Here is a 23,966-nt window from a genome sequence, read left to right as displayed (position 1 = left end):
ATACGAGTGGCAGAATCTAGCCTTTCTAATCAATATTGTACACCTAACAGCACATTTCCATTACAAAACAAATAAAGCAGTAAAGTGTCCATAAAGTGTGATGATACGGAGTGGTGGATTATATAATGATGTACAAGTCCAGCATACAAGTCTACATATATTGAGTCCCATGAGTTTGTTTTAAAATCTGTATGTGTCAGTTGCACAAGCATACAGTACTTATCACATCATTAGCACATACATCACTGAAAGGAAAAGCCTTAAATTTTGACTTATAGGCTGTTTTATTTAGAGAGGCTTTTCTCATCACTGTATATTTATTCTTCGTTAAGGCAATTTCGCAGGGAGAAAGAATGTGCATTAAGGCAAAACTCACTTCTTTTGCATTTGAACTACAGTAGAATGCACTTAATGAGCATAACAATGAATACCACATGCCAAAGAATAGATTCAGTGCAATGTATTTCATTCAAAACAGATAGGGCTAGATCCTCAGCTAGAGTAAACTTACATAGCTATTTTGAAGTCAATGTGAGCTATGCTTTTTTTACCCCAGTTGAGGAAATGGGCCCCCATTCCGTAAAGCACTTAAGCATGTGCCTAATTAAGATACGTACATGCTGAACTGCCTTGCTTAATCAGGGCCCTGGCCCCTTGTGTGCTCAGTAGCATACCTTGTATTGTCTGCAAGCCTGTTCGAAGTTGTGAGCAGGGCTGAATTATTGTTTGATAAATAAATCTGTCACTATGTGGCCTTATGTTCACTTCACTCTGATCCCAGCTGTATTGTTGCTACTACGTGAGTAGAGCTCTCCTTAAGTTCTTTAGCACAGATTTCATTTTAAGGATGTTCTTGCTTTGTTTGCATGTCATGAAATAAAAATGAATGATCATCTTGCACAACATGGGCTGTGAAGGTATCACAGAATTAGGATGCTCTGATGGCCAGCCTTTTATTCAATGATTAATGTCATATTCTGCAAGTAATGCCACTGATATCACTGGGACTTCTCACGGTGTAAAGTACTACTTAGTCTGAATAAGGACGCCACAATAGGGCCCTTAATTGGCACTTTTGTTGCCACAAGAGTTTCCCAACAAAGTGGATTTTACTATCACAGAAAAATAAACACTGATAAGGACACCATGCAGTACCTGCATTGGCTTAAGGAAATCTCTTTTGTAGGTCCAGGTACAAGCTGAAGGAAAGCATAGCGTAAATGTCACAAGCGTGAACACCCATAACAGAGTTAATGTAACATTTCACAATCCTGAAAAAGGTTTATAACCTGATCTTGCTCCCAAAACAAAAATGCCAGGTGACCTCCAGACAATGACCTGGACAGCCATTAATATCAGCACGTATAAAGCTCGTGTTGTTTGGAAACATATTCAGGAAGCAGAAAAGGCTACATCTAGCAAAGGGGATAATGTGGCAAAGAAATCAAGCACATTGCTGTTCCATACAGAACATGGTAGATTGTTTTGCTGGATATGCATGTCATCTTTTGTATGATTTGGAACCTTGCCTAGCATTCATGCTTTGGTAAGTACCAAGTCTGCATATTTCCTTGATAGCTGAGTCTATGAGGAACATCAGGTCTGAGGGAGTCAGGGGGCATATACCAGTCATGAGTATCAGTCTTTTATGGCTTAAACTTTCTTCATTCCTTTTCCCATAAGGCAAGCAAACACAGTCATGACCATTTTGGGTTTTACTTCAACCAGGTCTTCTGGAAGGGCATAGACTCTTGCTCCAATTTTTCTTGCCATGGAGATGGCATATCTACATTGGGGGGAAAAATTAAAAGAAATGTAAGAAGCAACCTTAGTAATCAATTTGTTCAACAACTTCTTGTGCTTCATACAGATAAACAGTAGATTGGAGGTGAGTTCAACAGTGACAGAGAATGGGGGAGTGCACAAGGTTTCAGATGAAAGATCATGAGTTTGGCTTGAACTATATTAAATTTAAGCGACAAAGAGTCCTGTGGCACCTTATAGACTAACAGACATATTGAAGCATAAGCATGCATCTGACGAAGTGGGTATTCACCCACGAAAGCTTGTGCTCCTCCAATACGTCTGTTAGTCTATAAGGTGCCACAGGACTCTTAGTCGCTTTTTACAGATCCAGACTAACACAGCTACCCCTCTGATAATTAAATTTAATGTGGTGGCAAGATGTCCAGATCCAAATGCTGGAGAGTGAAGCCAAGATTTAAGATTAGATGGCTGGAGACGGACCAGAAGTAGAAAGGTAGATTTGTGAGGTGTTGGCATATGGATAGTAGTACAGTTTTATGAGTTGATGAGTTCACCCAGATATAGAAGGTAGAGTGAGAAGAGGAGGGAACAGAGACCTGTGGGACTCACATGGGATATAGCAGAATGGAGGAAGATGACACACCAGAAGAAATGCAAAAAGAATGGCCAGGGAGAACAAGTGTTGGAAAAGTCAACGGAGGATAAGCTGGGAAGCAGGAGGGAATGATCTGCAGTGTCAAAAGCAGCAGGAAAGGTCAAAGAAGATGAGAATGGCCTTGGGACCCTGAGATTTGGCAAGGAACAGGTTAGAGACTGAGGTATGAGCAGTTTCAGTGGAGCAGAGAGGCTGGAAGCCAAACCAGAAGGGACTGAAGATGGAGTTAGAGGTATGTGAGGCAACAATTGAAGACAGAGTATTCAATAAGCTTCTCTCTATCTACGGACTATTATGGCCCCCCCATCACTATCATATCTGAGTGCCTCCAAACACTAGAGAAGAAGTGAATCCATTAGGCAGTAGTTATAGGTGGGGTTAAAGGACAGGAGACAGCAAAGCACACATCTATTGTGAGAGGAAGGAGTCAGAGGTGAGGGTGATATTCCTAGAATACTTTTTGGTTCCTATTTTAAATAAGTAAAGTTTATTAATGCTACAGAAAGAGAAAAACTCTCAGCCAGTCCCTTCCCTGATTTATGCCTGCTGCAATCACTTTGACGTCAGTGAGGCTGCATAGGCAGAATTTGGTCCTTTATTGTCAGCTGGAGTTTTCCTTTGGTGAAGAGACTTGACAGATCAGGAAAGGAAGTGCTGAATTTCAAGTTTTAAAATGGAAATATATCTGTGATTAAGTCCACTCCTGTAGTATAGCAGTTCCCATCCTGAGGCCCATGGGAGCACTCGTGACCTGCAGAGAACAGGCTGGTCAGATGGTGCTGGCTCTCACCTGTCTTTCCAGTCACTTCTACTGGTGTCTAGGCACTTCACCACAAAGAATATAAACCTACAAATCAGCTGGAAGCAAGAAGGAAGAGCCAACCTAGCTGCCTTTACCAGGGTGCTGCTACAGAGGAAGGAGATAGCAAACAGGAGGTGCCCTCAGGGCCTGGATTCACCAGTGGGACTGGAGCTGCCAGCCACCAGAGTGAGAAAGGGCTGGGGCAATATGCTGAGGGCAGCAGAGGAGAAAGGAACTAAACAGCAAGGACGCATGTGAAGGAGAAGAGAAGTAGGTAACAGGGAAACATGAGCATGAGGAGAGGGGGAGAAAGGGGCCATGTGAAGAAAGACAAGTACAGGAAGCAGTGAAAGGAACAGAACAGTTGGGAGGGGGAGATGAAATAAACATTAAAAGCAGACAGTGTGATTATCTTTTTTTCCAAAAGAACTAACATAGTGTAATGTATCCCTAGTGTCCCATGGCATGCACATACTTAGCATTATTAAGTTTCTCTTCCTCATTCAAATCCTCTGTTTTCAGAAGGTCGTATTTGATGGAACCTGGCTGAATGGCATCAATGAGATCCAGGACTGGCATGCTTGTGCTGATTTTGCTGTCCTGCACAGACGGAAAATACAGTTAGATACAAACACAGATTGACAGATGTCCTACAAAGCCATAATCATGGCTCAGGGATAGTGGATGGGTCATTCAAATGACAGACTGTTTAGAACTTTGCAACAAGCAGCACAGTGGGTGCTGAGATATGGAATGAGTCACCAGGTTTCCACCTTGTCCCTCCAACCAGCCAGGAGGTGGGCAGAAGAAGAGAAAGGTGACGTGGAGTCAAAAGGAGCTGCAATGTCCACACAATAACCCTGGGATGGTTATCTTGCTGCTGCATTGCAATATATGTGTCACAATGTTATTATAGCTATAGCAGGGGCGCCAGAACAGGGGGAGGCAAGCCCTCTGCCCTTCTTCTTCCCCCTGCGGCCCCGCCCCCGGCCAGCAAGAAGCTGCAGCTTGGCCTAGGTAAGAGTGGCCCAAGGAGCCCGGGCAGCTGTGGGGGGAGCCAGAGACCCTCCACCTGCCTGGGACTGGGCAGCCCGAGAGCAGCCCCTGGCCCATGTCCGCCCAAGGCAGATGGAAGGTCTGCAGCTCCCTGCACCTGCCCTGGTGGCTCTTACTGTGGCCTGGCTGCAGTTCTTCAGCCCCCAAGGCCCCACCCCCAGGCCAGGCTGTAAGCTGGACCTGGGTCGGGTTAAGAGCCACACAGGCAGCTGTGGGGAGCCGCGGAACCGCCACCTGCCCTGGGCAGAGGGCCCGGGGGGCAGGAACATGGGCTGGGGGTTGCTCTTGGGCCCCCCCACCTTGGGCAGGTGGAGGGACTCGGGCTTCCTGACCCAGCTATAGCTTTTGGTTTGGCTGGGGGACCGGGGGCTCAGAGGGAAAGGAGGAGTGGGGCCATGGAGGGGGCAGGGCTTTGTCCCCCCACACCGCCAACCAACACACACACTTTTTGGAAGAATCCATTGCCCCTGATCTACAGGCAATGATTTTATGTCACAAAAATTGAATGCCATGAACAACTATGACCACAGAATGCCAAGCCATTGTGTGAGACAAGGTGGGTGAGGTAACATTTTTAATTGGACAAACTTCTGCGGGTGAGAGAGTTGAGCTTTCGAGCCACACAGAGCTCTTCCTCAGGTCTGGGAAAGGAATTCCCAGCCTCACCAGACTCCTTTCCCAGACCTGAAGAAGAGCTCTGTGTGGCTCGAAAGCTCTTCTCCCTCCTCAATAGAAGTTGGTCCAGTAAAAGATGTTACCTCACCCACCTTGTCTCTGTAATATCCTGGCACCGACACGCTACAACTGCACTATGTAAGACATTACTGTACAATTCACTGGCTCACTACAACCCCATTCACCGATGAAGTGACTTTCCAGCTGTGTGAGGCTGATGACGACTGGCAGAAATTAAAACTCTCATTATCACCTCACTTGGCATAAAGGTCCCTTCAGGATGGATCCAAGCAGGGTATAAAGCTTCAGCTTTTGAATGTCATAAATGCAGTAATTTAAAAAAAAAAAAAAAGGTTTTTTTGTTTGAACTAGAGATGAGTCTGAACCGAACCCCTAGATCTGAACATCCCTTGAAAATGCAGTGAAAAATAAACAACAGTACACACATGTAACCACCTGGGGTCCCAAAACAGAGACTTATCATGAAATACTGTACCTTGAAACTACTGATGACTGAACTTTTTCCAGCTTCAGTCAGTGTTTCATTTACCCAGTTGACAATGGTGTCGTCATTGACCTTCTGTCCCCCACCAATATCTTCCAGGATACTCAGAGTGTACCTTAACACAGAGGACAAAATGCTGTTTGCTCCTTCGTGCTTTATAAAAAGCTTGGCATTTTAGCATAGTGTATCTGTGAAACCTGACAAGGGCCAAATGCTGCAGTCTTCACTCACACCTGATTCTGTTCCCTCATGTTATGTTAACTTATACAAACTACAGGGCTGATTCTCATTTACACTATGCCCCCTTAACATTGCTCTGGCAGCATCAAGGGGCTTCAGAATAGGTACAAATTACATTTACTCCCATGTTAAGGCCCTTTTATATGGCTTGAGTGGTGCAAAGGGACCATAGTGTAAAGGTGACTCAGGCCCACAGTATCTAAAAATACTAATAGATGTGTCGATTTTAGCACCAGAAAGGACCACTGTGATCATCTAGTCTGACTTGCTACATAACACGGGCCATAGAACCTCACCCTGAGATTCCTGCATCAAGCCAAACACTTCAGTTTGAGCTAGAGCCTAGCTTTCAGAAAAACACCCAGTCTTGACTTACAGACTGTAAGGGATGGAAAATCCATGACATCCTTAAAGGATCTAACAAGGTGTTTCCATAACAGAAAGCAGCTACTGTTTCAGCCCTTGACCTTCCACTGTTTTCTCTCTCTCCTTTCTTGGTGCAAAGACCTGCCTTTTAATTATTGTCTGTGAAGGGCCAGGAACACTTATGGTGCAATACAGACAATAGGAATAATAATAATGGTATTGATCCTCCTGTGCAGTGGTGAGTGCTGGCACCCCATTTCCATGGAATCTCTTCATACCAGAACAGCAGTAGGTGTATGTGCAACTAGCATACCTTCTCATTAACTGCCAGATCAAGGCAAGGGTTAGTGTGCGATTTCCTTCATTGAGATCCTGCCCAGCAATTCCAACGAGGGAAAACTTGGCTTGATTCTTTCCCAGATCCACTGCGTAGTTGCAGTTTTCAAGCTGTTAATGACAGAGTCAGTTAGTGTGCTTCGTAAATGTGAAAAAGTTGCTGTTCAGAGCATTCATGCTATCTTTAATTGTTACAGGGAACTTAGGCCAGATCCTGCCAATGGATCCAGGCAGGCAGCTCCATCCAATGGGGTTCAATGTGAGTACAGGGGTTTGGCCGTATTTAGGATCTGGCCCCTAGATACTATGAGGATAAGCAACTTAGACAAATCTAACACAGAAACGCTATTGTGTATCATCAGAGCCTAAATGCCATCACACAGACCAGGAAATATGGAGACACAGTGTACAGCATTGTGCAATCATGCCCACCTCCAGCAGCACAGAGTGATTGTGTAGGACAATAACTGAGGTTTTCAGTCCCTAGTATTAATGCTTTAGGTCCTTTAGTCACCTTGTGCTGCTTCACTCACAAATAGTATGGGAATGTTTTGGACCAAAATTCCTCACTGTGATAGCTGGGACAAAGCTGGGTAGTTAGTGGAGATTCAGATGGGAACTCTTAGCCAGCTTGTCAGGTATCTGTGTCAGGAATGTTTAAAATCTGCTTATTTCTTTCATGTGGTGGAGGTGATCTGGAGGGCTGGAATTAATGTGGGTGTCACATGACTCATCATGGACATATATCAGGACTTGTGATTAGAGCGAATTGGATAGCGGGAAAAATTATTCACTAATACATTTTTAAAGATTGATAGAAAAATGTCAAGTATCTTGATATTGCAAATAATGTTTGTCCATCCATCCAGCTGGTGAAACATTGTTGAATTTATTAGAAAACTCATGGAAAGTAGACACTGATTAGACTAACAAAATGTCAAGTATCAGAGGGGTAGCCGTGTTAGTCTGGTTCTGTAAAAGCAGCAAAGAATCCTGTGGCACCTTATAGACTAACAGACGTTTTGCAGCATGAGCTTTCGTGGGTGAATACCCACTTCTTCGGATGCAAGTGGTGATGTAACAAAATGTAATTTGGTTGGATCTACTTAAGAACAATGTTTGCTGGCACATGCAAGTCCCTACACAGACATTTTTAAGCACAGTCATCTGTCACATGCAGATGCTACATGCTATTGTTTGTACTCAAAAGTATACAGATGCAACTGTCTGCAGGTGCAAAATTACATACACACAAAAGGAGGTCAGATTGAGAATACTTTGAAAATGTAACCCACACTTTACACTTTGACTATGCACATGTTTGAAAATGGAACTGAGTCCTTAACCAACAAATTACAATCTGTAATGAATGGGGCTATGTATGGGTCTATTGCTCTTTATGGGCTTGTCTACACTGGCCCGCTAAATCAGCCCCACTGCAATCAATGCAGCGGCGTCAATTTAGTGGGTCTGGTGAAGACGCGATAAGTCGATGGGAGATCACTCTCCCTGAGAGGTGGAAGAGTTAGGTTGATGTAAGCTTTTTTCACCGCACCCCCCGAGCAATGTAACTTACATCGACTTAAGCAGTAGTGTAGATGAAGTGGAATAGATATCCTCATAAGAACCATGCCTATTTTTTTACCTTTTTCATGTTACCACCCAGCTTAGCGTATGGTGGTTTGTTCACTCTGCTCCAGTCTACCGGCACTTTAATCTTTTCATAAAGCTGGAAGATAACCATGGCATCTGACAAGTCACTGAAACAATGGAAACATATTGTGACTTACAATGTGAGCAAGGAATCCAGTTGATTTAGTTGGGGATTGGTCCTGCTTTGAGCAGGGGGTTGGACTAGATGACCTCCTGAGGTCCCTTCCAACCCTGATATTCTATGATTCTATAATTCTAATTTAAGCATTAGTAGAATGAATCACATTTTCCTAAAGAATGAAACAGAGACATCTGTTTTCATAAGGACTAGCAATGTGTTCATGTTTTCTAGAAACATTTTTTCCTTAAGACATAGATCACATTAGTCATCTAAAGGAAGGTTAACTTTCCTTACCTATATAAATGATTGACACGGGGACTAACACCCAAGGAGTTCATCCAGTTCCTAAATGTCCTCTCTTCCCTTGTTTCACCTAAAATAACAGAATATCAATCAACAGATCCTCAAGACAACACTTCAGTGAAATAAACTTTTTACAACAAGGAAAATATAAATGCAGATTTTACTGCATACTAAAATGACATGTAGAATGAGATATCAACAGGCAGTGAAATATGAGAGTACAGAACAGTAGGTAATGTTCTGTACATACCATATGCACTGTCATATTTGAGCAGATTGTTCTCAAACTTACTTAAGAAATTCAACTTTAGTCTGTGTCGAATCATGAGACATTTCAGCATGAGCTTTGTGAGAAAGTTAGAAGCAATTGAAAATACAGATTTATGATGAGTAGCCATCTGCAGTCACACCACATAAGAGATTGATCTTGTATGGAGCTGAGAATTCTTCCTCAATCCAGCAAAGCACTTACTTAACTTTAAGCACACAAAAAAAATCTCATTGACTTCAATAGGACTACTCATAAGAACATATAAGAATATAAGAACGGCCATACAGGGTGAGACCAATGGTCCATGTAGCTCAGTCTCCTGTCTTCCGACAGTGGCCAATGCTAGGTGCCCCAGAGGGAATAAACAGAACAGGTAATCATCAAGTGATCCATCCCATGTTGCTCATTCCCATCTTCTGGCAAACAGAGGTTAGGGACACTTCAGAGCATGGTTTTGCGTCCCTGCCCATCCTGGCTAATAGCCATTTTTGGACCTATCCTCCATGAACTTATCTAGTTCTTTTTTGAACCCTGTTATAGTCTTGGCCTTCACAGCTTCCTCTGGCAAAGAGTTCCACAGGTTGACTGTGCAGTGTGTGAAGAAATGCATATGCTTATGCTTAGTTTTGAGCACACTATTTAGGTATTTTGCTGCATTGGGCTAGAAAGATCAGCACTTTGCAAAACTCTGCTGCTACTGCAGACTGGCGAAATTGCATTTAAAGAACTCCTTAGTTGTTGTTGTGGTTGTTGTTGTCAGCTATACAACAATATTTAATAGAAGTGTCACACTGAGCATGTGCAAAAGCCTGCTTTTCATTGATTATAATTTACCTATATTTTAGAATTCTTCAGAAAGCTATCAGTGACTGTTGTTGACTGATGTCTAGACACATGCAGTTTAAAGTTTTGCATTCAGATGTTTGTGAGTTATTTGTGCACAGAAAAAGTCTTTAAAATATTAGCAAAGAGGGGAAATTATACTTTTTTTCTGCTCATTTAACTTAAAAATCTCCAAGCAGAACCTCCTCCCAGAAAAATTCAACTTTGGGCTGAGACAAAGCAGGAAGTTTCAGTCCAAGCAAAAGTTTTTTAGGAGGTTTACATGCAAAGGAAATATGTTTATAATGGACATTTCCAAGTTGTCATATTGGATAAAAGAACTAAGATCAGCTCACAATAAATGTAAGGCCATTGAAGTCATTCAAGTCAATAAGCTTAGGTGGCTCGAGTGCCACAGAAGACAAGAACTCACTTTGCTCAGAAAGGAGATCTGATGTGAACAAAGCAAACTGTGCCTTTCTCATAATAACTCCATAAGAGATTTGTCTAGACTAGAGTTTTTGCTCTTATTTTAACTCAACTGTTTGCTAGTTAAATCAAGTTAATTGACAAATACAATTGTAAATGCTAGTCCAGACATCTCATAAATGTTCGTTCCAGGACACAAAACTGGAAAAACCATTTGTGGAGTGCCTAGCGTAGCATTTCCATCGTGTTTTTTAACTTGAGTTAACTGGCAATCATAGAATTGTAGGACTGGAAGGGACCTCAAGTGGTCATCTAGTCCAGTCCCCTGCACTCATGGCAGGACTGAGCATTATCTAGACCATTCCTGGCAGGTGTTTGTCCAACCTGCTCTTAGAAATCTCCAGTGATGGAGATTCCATAACCTCCCTAGGCAATTAACTCTAATTTAAACAGGACCACAAATTCTAGTCTAGACAAACCAAGGAGGCATAAAGCTTCAGTGCATTCAAAAAAATACACCTACAGTGAAGGGAACCAACTATATCCGAACCCACATGTAAGTAACATGCAGCAATATCCCATCCTCAAACCTGCCTTGGCTAATGTTGCAGTAAGTACATATCAGGAGAAAGTTGAGCTAACAGCTGAATTACCCAACCAGGTCTCAGTTACATTTTAAAAGTCAGAGGCCTCGGCTGGATGACAATTCTTATTTGTATTTTCCTTACCTTCAATAGAACTCCAGTCAATGTCCTGGTTCTCTGGTTTTTGGAGGGCAGGATATCTGTTAAATAGGTTGGCAATGAAAGCCAAGTTTAACTTGGGGTTGCCACGGACTACATCTGTAGCAGTAACAAACTGCCGGCAGCCCAATCTCTCTGCTTGCTGCAACATGCACTCTGCCCTCTGGATGTCATCCTTCTCCTAATAGATATCAAACGCATCAGTCAGCAAAAACATGAAAACATGTTGACATTCAATAGCACTGAAATATCACACCCTTAATATACATGAATGTGCTGTCTCTTTTCATACTGATGCTGTAAAAACTACAACACATTCTTGTTTAAATCCATAACATTTTCCTTTTCCACTTTACAAACCACATGTCAATATCTGCAAATTGTTTTTAACTAAAATCAATGTGCTATGCCATGCGACATTAAAATGAATGTTTAAGATAAATCTTATCACATAGGATAAGCTTGAGAAATAACACAGAAAAATGTCTGTAAACATATATTGGCAAAGTATTGCTAATATGTCTAGCTGGTTCATTGGCTTTTAAAGCTTCTGTGATAACTGATGCTGGAAGATAGTTTAAGCAGCAAAGAATCCTGTGGCACCTTATAGACTAACAGACGTTTTGCAGCATGAGCTTTCGTGGGTGAATACCCACTTCTTCGTATGCAAGTAGTGGAAATTTCCAGGGGCAGGAAGATAGTTTGTTATCATTAGTACAATCTAACCTAAAACATATCAATTTAATTCTGCATTTTTGGTTTTTGAATGCAGGATTACACTCCAATGATTAAATCTACTTTGCTTGTTTAGGTATTATAGTGCATCACAATGCTTCCTAGGTTCTAGGAATGTTAGTATATAAGTGTGTATCATCTTACCCTTAATCCTGTCATGTCAATTGCAATAGCTGGAATACCTTCTTCATTTCCCTTTGGGGCAACTTGGTCCAGCAAATGGTAATAAGCTTTGGAGTCCTGCAACAGACAAAGAAATTAAAAGGGGGGAAAGATCCAGCTAAAGCCAGGTTTTGCATGCCAATACTGTACTTCCCACAAACAATGAGCAAGCATGCTTTGTTTTTATTACGTCAGCCATTTGACAACATAATTAAATTAATCAAGCTGAAAGCATTTAACAGTTTCCATTGTATGTCTTCTGGTTTACATATCTGTTTGTTTTATAAAGTAATTAAAATGTTAAATATGGAAAAGCTGGAAGCATTAGACACAATGTTCCATTTTGGAAAAAAGGATAGAATTGATTTAATATGAACATATTAAATTAGAGATATGAAAAATATACCTTTATAAGGCTGTAGAAGTCAGTCAGCTAAAGGTTTAGTGAAAGAACAGACAGAAGGAGGAAGCAGAAGTTTAAAGCAGAGTTTAAAGAAACGTTGAAATGGTCACAAAATAGAAAGTAAAGTTTTCAAGGACAGACATTAAAGCTGACACCAGTTAACAGGGACGGCTTCAGTCATCAGTGCACCAAGCGCGTGCCTGGGGCAGCAAGCCACGGGGGGTGGGCTGCTGGTTGCTGTGAGGGGGGCCGTCAGGCTGCCTTCGGCAGCATGCCTGCAGGAAGTCCGCCGGTCCCGCGGTTTCAGCAGCAATTTGGCGGTGGGGATGTCGAAGGCGCAGGACCGGCGGACCTCCCACAAGCATGCCGCCGAATCTGTGTTACCAGCAGACCTCCCGCAGGCACGCCGCCGAAAGCCGCCTGCCTACCATGCTTGGGGCGGCAAAATACATAGAGCCGCCCCTGCCAGTTAACAAACATTTTTCCAGAAAAAGGCTAGAACAAGACAAAGATTTCACATGCTGTTTACTTTCATGTTTATAAAGCATAGTGTTGGTTCTATGTATACAAAAAATTAATCTCACATCAGAAATAATCTTAAACATAAATACAGCTCTTCAAATAAAGATTCAGATTTTTTTTTTTTAAAAAAGACCAAGAAATTGTTACTATTTAAATACATGGGAAAAGGCTCCAGGTGATATCCTGCAAACCTTTACTGCCAATATTTGTCTTCATTTGCACAAGTAATTCCACTGAAGTTTCCAGATTTCTACCCAAATGCTTCCTTGTAAGCATACATTCATTGAATAACATATGTATTTATAAAAGAGGCAAAGCTGATTAGAAGTAGTAAATAGTTACATAGGCTGAAATCCTGGCCCTGTTGAAGTCAATGTGTACTTTATATTTTCCAACATTGATGTGACATAAATCATTGTTTAGATTTAATTAGCTATATTAGATAACTCTCCAGCCTATGTAAGGGTGAGGGTCCCACAGCCCTTCTCCAGGAAAAATATCTGTTGAGTTCAAAAAAATCTATTGAGTTCAGTGGAAATGTTATGCATGAGGTGACTGCAGAATTGGGCTCAAAATCTTTCATATTTTCTTCCCACTCTTATTTGTTATTGGGTGGCTAGGCCAAGCCTCCGTCTGTGTTGCAATATCCAGACTGCTATTTTTCACATGCTAATGCAAGCGCTGCCAACACTGCTCTGTCTACCCCGGACTGGGAGGCTCACCCCCAACTGCAGTGTAGACATACCCTAAAGCCCTAAGCCTGGAAACACTCTACCCACATGGTTAACTTTAATCATGTGAGTAGTCGTACTGAATTGAATGGGACTATTTACAAGCTTAAAGTTAAGCACACACATATGTGTTTTCAGGATTGCAGCCTAAGCCATCACCTCCAGCTGAACAAGCTCAGTCCAGAGGAGAAAGCCGAAGCTTGGGGTTGTTGTTTTTGCTGTAGCTGATCACTGTTTCTCATACCTTGATGTCTGTGCTGAAGTTATTGATTTTGTTGCATCCAGCGTTCTCCAGGTGATAGTTAGCCCACCTCAGCAGCAGTTCCTCTGGGGATAATTTCATCAGATCCTCTAGACTCTCTCCTTCACGCAGAAGGGCAATCAGAGCTGGGCAAGCACAAAATTGAAAGAAAAATAAACACCATGCATGGGAATATTTGTGCTCTTAATTTATCCTTCTTAACTTCCTTTATGGAGCAAGGGCCTGATCCATCTCCGACCGAAGAAAATGGGGGAGATCAGTGTGTTTATATATTTGTGAGGCTCAAGTAGAACGAAAGCTGTCCCTCGAGCCTAGAGTTATTTTATTGTTAAGGAATTAATTTGTTGTTAGAGATGTTACAGCCATTTTGCTCTGTTCTGGGCAGTGTTTTGTATAACCATAGCATCACAGAATTGTAAACCCAGCTTCCTCCATCCGTGCTCAAATAAAAAAATGTTATTCTACTGGCAGATTTACATTTTGTTTTTTTTAATTTTGTTTTTCTATTTCACATGCCATACATTCTCAAATGTGTTTGGTTTTCATTTTATATTAAGGAACTACATTTTACATAGACAAAAAATACAACACAATGTATTAGAGCAGGGGTAGGCAACCTATGGCATGTGTGCCGAAGGCGGCACGCAAACTGATTTTCAGTGGCACTCACACTGCCCAGGTCCTGGCCACCGGTCTGGGGGGCTCTGCATTTTAATTTAATTTTAAATGTTCTTAAACATTTTAAAAACCTTATTTGCTTTACATACAACAATAGTTTAGTTATGTATTATAGACTTCTAGAAAGAGACCTTCTAAAAACGTTAAAATGTATTGCTGGCACACGGAACCTTAAATTAGAGTGAATAAATGAAGACTCGGCACACCACTTCTGAAAGGTTGCCGAGCCCTGTATTAGAGCATTGTTCATTCACAAGTGACACAGAATGCTTTCCAGCTTTTTGCACACTAAACATGCAATGAAAAGCAACATTTGTAGCTTACAGTGTATTGTCTCATGCATGTAACATCTACAGATGTCGCTGGGCAGTGGTGAAGTGGGGTACAAAGGCTAAGTTTCAGGAAGAATGAAGAGCATCAGTATGGAGAGCAAGGCGATTTAGAAAGTAGGGTATGAATAGTCCAGAAATTCCCAGCTGTGGTTTATGGATCACTGGTAGTCTCTGGAGCAATGGCTGGTGATTTACAGATCTGGCTGGTCACCTGGGGCTGGCTCCCTCCTTTGTTTCCAGCTGTTTCTACAAGTGGCCAGGTTCATCATTGCAAGGAGAGCCTGGAGGCCTTTAAAAACAGCTGGGAACAAGGAAGAAGAGTGAGCTTTGCTGCCTCTTCTAGATACCATCACTATATAATAAGTGAAAGAGAGGAAATGGAGCCATTCTCTGCAACTGGAGATGCCAGTGGGACTGCCAGCCCTCAGCAGGACAGCAGTGTGCAGGGGAGAATGAAGAAGCCAAGCAATATGTTCAGGGAGATGGCAGAGGCAGTGGTGGTATGGGTTATAAGAAGTGTTGGTGACTGGGTATCAAAACCAGGGGGGAAGGGAAAGAAGCAGCAGGAAAATATATGGTTGGAGAGCAGTGTGCGTGTGTCATGCTGAGGCAGGTTCACAGAGAATTTTTAAGAGAAAGCACTGGATTCTATGAAGAACAGGAAACCAGCAGGGCTTCCTGACTGTAGCCTGATGTGCTCCTGATCCCAGGTGTAGGTAAGGAGACAAGGATACACATTTTGATTGGACTGAAAGTTTGGAGCCTCTGGGCTTATGGAGACTAGAACTGGATGAATCAGAATAGTGAAGAGGAGAGGCAATGAAGACTTGACTAAGGACAGATCTACACAGTGGGGCTAAGTCGACCTAAGTTACACAATTCCAGCTACGTGAATAATGTAGCTGGAGTCAATGTATCTTAGGTTGAGTTATTGCAATGTCTACACTGCGCTGGATCCACAGGAGAAACTCTCCCGTCGACTTACCTTATGCTTCTCATTCCGGTGGTGTACTGGTGCTGACGGGAGAGTGATCGGCGGTCAGTTTAGCGGGTCTTCACTAGACCCACTAAATCGACCCCCGGTGGATCGATCGCCGTGTGTCAATTCCTCCAGTAAGTGGAGATAAGCCCTAAGAGTCCACAGGACTCGTTGAAATAACACTTCTAAAGATGAGAGCACTGGTTTGGGAGAGTGCACCGCATGTACCTTCATTTCTGCTGAGCTCAATGTCGGCAAACAAGCCAATTTTGATAACTTGCCATAAGAGGCCCAAGACCAGGTAAGGTTTCCCTTCTTTTAAGTCTTCAGCCCCAATGTTAACAACATGGCACCCGATGGCTGAGGCAGAGTTCAAGGCAAGGTTCAAATTTTCCTGAAGAGAGAGAGAGAGAGGTTTCTTATTATGCAATAACTAAATAGTGGAGGGGAGGGAGGAGAAGAACTAAAGAGGGGGTGGGGAACTCAGTGGAAATATAGTGAGCAAAATTAGGTATAACCCTTTTCAGATCAGGGTCTAGGGTGTGATAGCTTAGAACTCCCAGGAGTAAAAGCAAGTCCTGTGCCCTTGTGCAGCACAGGGAAACTCTCCTTTGCAAAATTAAAAAGCTTCTGTTTCTTGTCCTGAAGTGTTACAAGATATTGGACTTTAAGCCCCGCACTTGTCCTTGTCTGGAAATTTCTCATTCTGGTGTTTACATTGGTGGAATATGGGATGAGAGAGAAAATCCATATTTTGAGGAGTGTGGGGTGGAAAGAAGGAATTTCAATATATCAAGGTGGTGGGATGGAAAGAAGAAATATTTTGGGCAGGTGGCTTTTTTTTTTCCTTTTCTTTTCTTTTTTCAAAAGGGCAGTTTGAATCTGCTCGAAGGTTTGGGTTGTTTGAATAAGTCCTTGGGGAGATGGACTAGTGGGCAGAGGGCAGTGAGGCAGGCAAAGGTGCATGACAAATGCCATTTGTTTCCTGGCTCTGCAATTTATCACATGGATTTCACCACCGTGAGTGTGAGAGGTACATTCGATTAGGTAGAAAATACACTGGGACACAAAGCGTAAATTGTCATAAACTGAAAAATTTATAGCATTTAAAAATAATCATCCTCTCTTTATTTGACAGTTGTAAAAGGGTTAAGTTAAAGCATAAGCTATATTGATTAAATCATGTCTAAATCTGACAGGAATTGATCCGTGCTGCATCAATAAGATGTGCCGCTGACCAAGAGGATTAAAACTGGAAAAAATGTGGACTGCAGCACAGAAACCCAATTTAATGGCTTCTAAGCTTACTTGAGCCTGGCTAATGTTCCATTTAATCAGAGTAATTGAAGGCTACAGTCGGTTTTGTGTACATATATAGTAGATATCTATTTATATACTGGTACAGAGGTACATATATACTGTATATAGAACGATATATCTCTACATATTATTGTAAAGGAAACAGAATAAACTTGAATTTAGATCTTGGCAGGTAGAATTGTTTTCCAGTTCGTCTTTTAAAAATGAAGGTGTGCACACATGCACGCAATGTATGTTACCAAATGAATCCAACATGGTGGTTGAACAGATAACCATCACAAAAGCAAATGCAAACACTAAGGGCCCAACAATGTTAACTCAGCCATCTTTCACATATGTGGTATTTTCTAGAGCAAGGATGACCTTTTGATTAAGGCACTAAACTGGAACTCAGGAGATGTGGGTTCAGTTTCTGGCTCTGCCACAGAATTCCTGTGTGACCATGGGCAAGTGACTTAATCAAAGTACTCAGGTGTCATTTAATCAGGGATGAAAGTGGGCCGGTACAGGCCGGTACAGCGTACTGGTAAAAAGTGGCCACCAGTACCGGCCTGTACGCAGCTGACATTAAAGCACTTCCATGGCAGCACTTTAAGGATCATTGCCCCTTTTGGCCCCCAAGGCTGACGATGGGGGGGGAGGGGCAAAAGAGGCAGCGTCCTAAGATTTATACCTTGCTTAATTACAAGCACATGAGTAGTCCCATTGACTTCAATGGGATCATTCTCAAGTTCAAAATTAAGCATGGATATAAATCTTTGCAGAATTGCAGCTCAAGTACCCTACTTTGCCACAAACTGTGTCTGGCTGCATTGTGCAGGGCCATGAGATTTATAGCATTACACCTAATTAATTACATAACGGAGACTCAGCATTTATACTTGATGTTTCAGTACCTGTATAGTGAATGGAGTGAGCTTCTTTTTGTTGATTGTTCTTTCATCAATTGTATCTGGCACTGAAAAGTTGATCATTTTACTGTAAATTAAAGAATAAACACAAGTGAGAAATATGTCACTTTGCCTACACTTTGTCACTTTGTCCCATGCATCTGACGAAGTGGGTATTCACCCACGAAAGCTCATGCTCCAATACGTCTGTTAGTCTATAAGGTGCCACAGGACTCTTTGCTGCCTTTGCCTACACCAAAGTCATTTTGAACCTTCACCATGAAATCATAGAATCATGGGAGTGAAAGGTACCTGAAGAGCTCATCTAGTCCAGTCCCCTGCACTCCTGGCCAGACTAAGTAATATCTAGACCAGTGGTTCCCAAACTTGTTCCGCCACTTGTGCAGGGGCCGATTTGAGTACCTGCCACGTCCGTACGTTCGGACGATCGTGGCTGCCAGTGGCTGTGGTTCGCTACTCCAGGCCAACTGGAGCTGCTGGAAGCAGTGGCTTGACCTGCGCCACTTCCATTGGTCCAGAGCAGCGAACCGCGGCCCCTGGGAGCTGCGATCAGCCGAACCTGCAGACGTGGCAGGTACACAAACCGGCCCAGCCTGCTAGGGCCTTTCCCTGCACAAGCAGCAGTACAAGTTTGGGAACCACTGATCTAGACCATCCCTGACAGGTGTTTGTCTAACCTGCTCTTAAAAATCTCCAATGATGGAGATTCCACAACCTTCCTGGGCAATTTATTCCAGTACTTAACCACCCTGACAGCAAGGACATTTTTCCTGATGTCCAACCTAAACCTCCCTTGCTGCAGTTTAAGCCCATTGCTTCTTGTCCTATATTCAGAGATTAAGGAGAACGATTTTTCTCCCTCTTCCTTGTAACAATTTTTTATGTACTTGAAAACTCTTATCATTTCCCCTGTCAGTTTTCTCTTCTCCAGACTAAACAAACCCAATATTTTCCATCTTCCTTCACAGTTCATGTTTTCAAGACCTTTAATCATTTTTGTTGCTCTTCTCTGGACTTTCTCCAATTTGTCCACATCTTTCCTGAAATGTGCCACTCAGAACTGGACACAATACGCCAGTTGAGACCTAATCAGTGCAGAGTGTGACATGTTGATCAGATATCCGGAGGCTGAATTGATACAAGAACTTGCTTAGTGCATTAGAAAGTCCAGGAACACTGTAGATAGTCTCTCTCTCCCCACCCATCCCCCATCCCCACACAGACTCATATACACACATACTGCAATATTTAGCACAGCTTTTTCCTAACCAGTGGAGGCAGGGAAGGTGACAAGCAGACATATTGAATAGTGGCCAAAAAGGGCAATAAAGTAAACCTGTGTGCAATTCAAAATGTTCATTTTGTGAAAATTCATGTCAAAATATTCACCGTTTCGTGTTGCTTTTCACCCTCTACCTCCAAAGATTTTATGCAAAATTTGAAAAATATAGCTATTTTCATTGTCTACATCTGCAAACAAATCCTCAAATTTACACACATTTTTGACACATTGTACAAAAATGGCCTCCATTTTGCTCAAAAAATAAGCAGACTTCAGCAGAATTTCACATTAACAAGAAAATGTGAAAACCATAATTTTTGCATCACAAATATTTCGCATGGCTCTAGACAGGAGCCCCCTAGAAATTCCCTGTCTCAGGTTTCTTATTACTATTACAAAACATAGTTAATACAGAAGAAAAAGAACTATACATTCATGTGTTTACTGGGCATGATTGACATGGAATTTTCCCTTTGCATCTAACAATATAGTTCTTTCACAGTAAGTTATAAAGCCTTGGGCTGGTCACAGCCCTTCACATTTAGGCAGGTTGGTTGTGTTTCAGTATCATTTAATAGAAAAGGTGGAGCCAACTCCTGAAGCCCTTACTAAGTTATTCCGTTCTTATCTTAAGCAAAATTTCCATTGTGCCAAGTCTTGAAGTCCTTATTAATCTAAATCTCCAACTAATCCTACATAAGAATTGTATATGAGTAAGGACTGAGTGAGAACTCCAGGATTTGGCTCATGTCGGGTAATGCAGGCACATTTCAGATATGCAAATAAGTAGATAAAACTCACTGGGTTCTATATTCTGAGGTCCTTACCCAGTTTTTACTCATTCTCTACTCAGGCTCACTCCTGTTGGCTCCGTTATTTCTCCCCTGATTCTAATGGACAGAGACAGTCACTTTTAACATACAACATATCTATTTTTCAATTATAAACAATAGTTTAAAAAATGTTTATCGTCTCAAGAGAAAAGATGTGTGAGAAAGAGAATCACTTGCAGGATCAGAGGGCCCTGATCCTGCAAGAATTACACACGTGCCTAACTCGAAAGGCAATGCAACTGCTTGTGTACTTCAAGGTAAGCACATGCATCAGTTTTCACAGGGTCAAGGCCTAACTGTGTAGGGAAACATAGGTGGTATTTACCACAGCACGATGCCATCACCAACCGCCTGGAAGAGGTCGTCAGTGTCTGGATTCATTGGGAGCACGTGTTGGCAATCAGGATCATTCTCTAGGGCTTTGTTAACCCAGTTCACAAAGGCGTACTTTTCTTCTTCTGCAAGCAAAAGATCAGATCTATCAATTTGGAGCCTAAACTTTTACCAATTCTCTTGACATGAAAATCTCAGTTCTTATTAAAAAGGATTTGGCATCTTTTCTGATACTTATCTATTCCACCTGAGAATCGAATAATTATTTAAAATAAGGGAGGTTGCATTTTTGGCCAAAATACTGCTCTTAATTCTCCTCTGCTTTATTACAGTTTGTCCAAAATATGCCAATTCTAAGTCACCCTTACCGATACTGCAATTCCCTAAGGCTTTTCACACAGACAGTTATGAAATGATCTCCAAGGGACCATTTAGTTGCAGTTACTACCTATATCAATTGACTCTACATACCCGAATAAGAATGTTGGGTTCCAACACTGGACTGTTCTGAAGTTCCACCGATAGCACAAATCCCCTCCTTTTTATTGATTGCTTTTCGAAAGGTTTTAGCGACATCTGTGCTCTTCAGGCCCTGGAAAATCTTTCAAAATACACAAAGTGATTTTAAAATTGCAAGCTATAAAACTAGAGTAAAACTATGAGCTTTTAGGTTGTAAGTTTCTTGGGACCATGCTGTCCTCTGTTTTTTTCAGAGCTGAAAACAATGTGGGCATCGAATAAATAAATAATCTGTAATAATAATTACTTGAATGGGCACTCTGCACAGAAGCAAGAGTTCGCACTTGTGGCTGCTTTTGCAAAATTGGGACCTTTGAATTTTTGTATATTTTAACTAATGAATAGGAAGTTAAAGAGTATTAGGAATCTACAGAGTTTTTGTATTCTGGAGACAAGCCCTTAGAAGTTTAAGTTTTGAACAGAGATAAGTGAAATTCTGAAATTTCCCTCCTGCAGGAAATTCCAATACTTTGACATTTATTTTTGTCCCAGTTTGTGGAAACTGCATTTACCACCAAAAAATCATTTTGACAGAAAATTCCTGACCAGCTCTAGTTTTGAAAGTTAGACTGTTTTTTTCTGAATTCCCTTTTTAGAGGATATTCTCCAAAATAACATTTTACTCACTGCAATAAATTCATCAAAGCTGATTCCTTCATTGTTTTGCTCTCCCGTGGCCATCAAATTCTGAGTGATTTCTCTGATTTTATATCCCGGCAGAGGCAGATTGGCTGCTTTGAAAAGCTCTGTTAATTCACTACTGCTTATGAAACCATTTCCATCAATGTCTGTAAAGGAAAAAAACAGCTTAATGAACCTGTCTGCACAGAAAAGCTTTTTTTCAGGAAATGTGAATTATATGTAATGATTTTTTAACCTTATAACAAAAATATAGTAAATTATTTTTAACAATTGCAGTGACCTTTTCAACCCCAGCGAAAGTTTATGGATATAAACTATCCATCAAACAAAAAAAGAAGGAATAATTTGCATGTTAGTTGGATATATATTACGGTAGCAGCACAATATGTGGATGTATTTATAGTTTGAATTTATAAAATTTATGCTGAATTAATGGTTTTTACAAAATAAACAAAAACAAACTCAAAACCAAAAGTTATTAGCTTTCTCCTACTACATTCTTTTATTAAGGCCCGAAATGAGAGTGAGTTAGGCAGAGATTACCCTGTCTGTAGCTTATGCTCCAATACATCTGTTAGTCTTTAAGGACTCTTTGTTCTTGTCTGTAGGAGCATTTCTGAAAATATGCAAAATGACTATCCACAAATTGCTCTCAAATGTACAAATTACGCAAATGAGAAAAATTGGTAACATAATTTTATTGCTCTAATCTCTTTCCATGACAGTAACTTTGCATGTTACGTGGAACAGTAGCAGGCAAATAATAACAGAAGTATGATAATTCCAATATTGTCCCATTCTTTCATTGCTTCTCATTTTGCTTTGGTGAGGGTCTTGTACATGCAAATGTTTAGCCGTCAGCAACCCGTGGCATCAAAATGCAGAACTCTATGGAATTTAAAAATGAAACCTTCAGTTGTATCACAGCGTATTGTGATTTGTAAGGAATTTTTAATGAGGGGATTTATATGTTGGAACTATTTAGATGTCATCTAGACAGATTTTTTCTTTGACATATGAAAATGATAGCAACTTGTTATTTGTAATAAACTCTCCTATACTCTCAGTATATATATATAATCCAAATTTTGTTTTGTAGTCTTCATTTGCCCAGAGATTTCAAAGAAGTATATATTGTGATTTCCTGAGTTGAGTTGGAAATTGACCATGCCATGTGCAGCAAAGCCACATAGGATCTACATCTGAGGCTGCTTCTTAGCAACAGAAATATGGATTAATTTGGGATTGGGAAGAGTGTCCTTTCAATGTCTGTCTCACAGTGGAGAGAAGAGGACCTAGAGAGAAGATCAGGACTGACAGAGGGAAAATGCTTGGTAGCAATGAAAGGACTTAATGGCTGAGACTAAGGGCAGGTCTACACTACGGGGGAAAATCGATATAAGATACGCAACTTCAGCTACGTGAATAACGTAGCTGAAGTCGAAGTATCTTATATCGAATTACCTACCGTCCTCACGGCGCGGGATCGATGCCCGCAGCTCCCCATGTCGACTCCACTACCACCGTTCGGGTTGGTGGAGTTACGGAGTCGACAGGAGCGCGTTCGGGGATCGATATATCGCGTCTAGATGAGACGCGATATATCGATCCCAGAGAAATCAATTGCTACCCGCCGATACGGCGGGTAGTGAAGACGTACCCTAAGTGAGCTGTGAGAGACAGAAATGCAGATTCTAAGAATCAGGGGAGAAAGATGGTCCAGTGTAAGTAGAGAAAAACAGAATGGGGCTTAAAAGTAGAAAAGGGGATATGAATTTAAAAACACACATAGAGCACTAAAGGATCAAGGAAAAGGGCTGTACATTTGAGGTTTTTTTAATTTCCCTTTGTTTCAGTTTCCCTAAGGGATGTGAACAAATGTATTATATTATATCAAAAATCCTTGTTTTGTCTTCTCAGTAATTTGCCTTAAATAAATGTTTGGGTGAAAATACTTTAAAATACTTCATGTATCATTTTCAAAAAGGTTTTCAAATTATTTCATAAAACCTGTTTCACAACCTTCTGCTATCTTCTTTCAGCACAGGAATGCCAATACTGTACTCCCAGAAAGCTACGGCAGGCTGAAGTGGTTTCCTTTGAAAAGGACTGCAGTTGTATGAACATTACTTCATATAGTTTCGATTTCACAGTATGACAGTACTGAAGCATGGCTCATTTAACTGAAACTGGTCAGTACAGAGGGATACAATACAACTTCACCTTGTGTCGTATGTAACATGCTAACTATACTCACCGATTTTATTGAAAGCTTCTCTCAAGTCTGTCATCTCTTCCTCAGAGATGTGTGCTGTTGATGCCATTTTTACTTCTTTGAATGACAAGTCTGCAGGAAAATGCATGTTATTAGTTTGTGCCTTTTATTTTTAAGAGTCAGAAGTTCAAAGCAATTTCACTTAGAAGTTAGAATAAACAGCATGACACGAAATCACTGCATCATTCTTCATAATTTACAACACAGTTTCCATCTCTACTCAGCAGTGTAACTAAGATGTGACCTTTTTTGATCCTATAGATGTAAATCCACATTGATTTGTTACCAAACTGCGCTGTTTTG

At 41.3% G+C, this 23,966-nt stretch overlaps 1 protein-coding gene across 2 annotated transcripts in view; it reads right to left on the bottom strand.

Moving 5' to 3' along the window:
- Nucleotides 1–260: 260 nt before the first annotated feature.
- Nucleotides 261–23,966, bottom strand: part of LCP1 (lymphocyte cytosolic protein 1) — a 60,817-nt gene continuing 37,111 nt past the window's right edge. For both annotated transcript variants that reach the window (XM_039484873.1, XM_039484867.1), the window contains 15 exons: nt 23,646–23,735; nt 21,374–21,534; nt 20,699–20,828; nt 20,220–20,352; nt 17,765–17,846; nt 15,777–15,942; nt 13,542–13,684; nt 11,624–11,719; nt 10,730–10,925; nt 8,471–8,549; nt 8,048–8,162; nt 6,380–6,513; nt 5,452–5,575; nt 3,700–3,824; nt 261–1,786 (listed from right to left, as the gene is read on the bottom strand). In XM_039484873.1, the coding sequence (XP_039340807.1) occupies nt 1,654–1,786; nt 3,700–3,824; nt 5,452–5,575; nt 6,380–6,513; nt 8,048–8,162; nt 8,471–8,549; nt 10,730–10,925; nt 11,624–11,719; nt 13,542–13,684; nt 15,777–15,942; nt 17,765–17,846; nt 20,220–20,352; nt 20,699–20,828; nt 21,374–21,534; nt 23,646–23,712 (1,884 nt within the window). In that variant the 5' untranslated portion in view covers nt 23,713–23,735 and the 3' untranslated portion in view covers nt 261–1,653. The remainder of the gene's footprint in view (nt 1,787–3,699; nt 3,825–5,451; nt 5,576–6,379; nt 6,514–8,047; nt 8,163–8,470; nt 8,550–10,729; nt 10,926–11,623; nt 11,720–13,541; nt 13,685–15,776; nt 15,943–17,764; nt 17,847–20,219; nt 20,353–20,698; nt 20,829–21,373; nt 21,535–23,645; nt 23,736–23,966) is intronic.

This window comes from Mauremys reevesii, linkage group 1, assembly GCF_016161935.1.
Source record: "Mauremys reevesii isolate NIE-2019 linkage group 1, ASM1616193v1, whole genome shotgun sequence".
In the NCBI taxonomy this organism is placed as follows: domain Eukaryota; kingdom Metazoa; phylum Chordata; order Testudines; family Geoemydidae; genus Mauremys; species Mauremys reevesii.
Note: the sequence above shows the minus strand (reverse complement) of the source record. Positions and strands in the feature narration are given on the sequence as shown.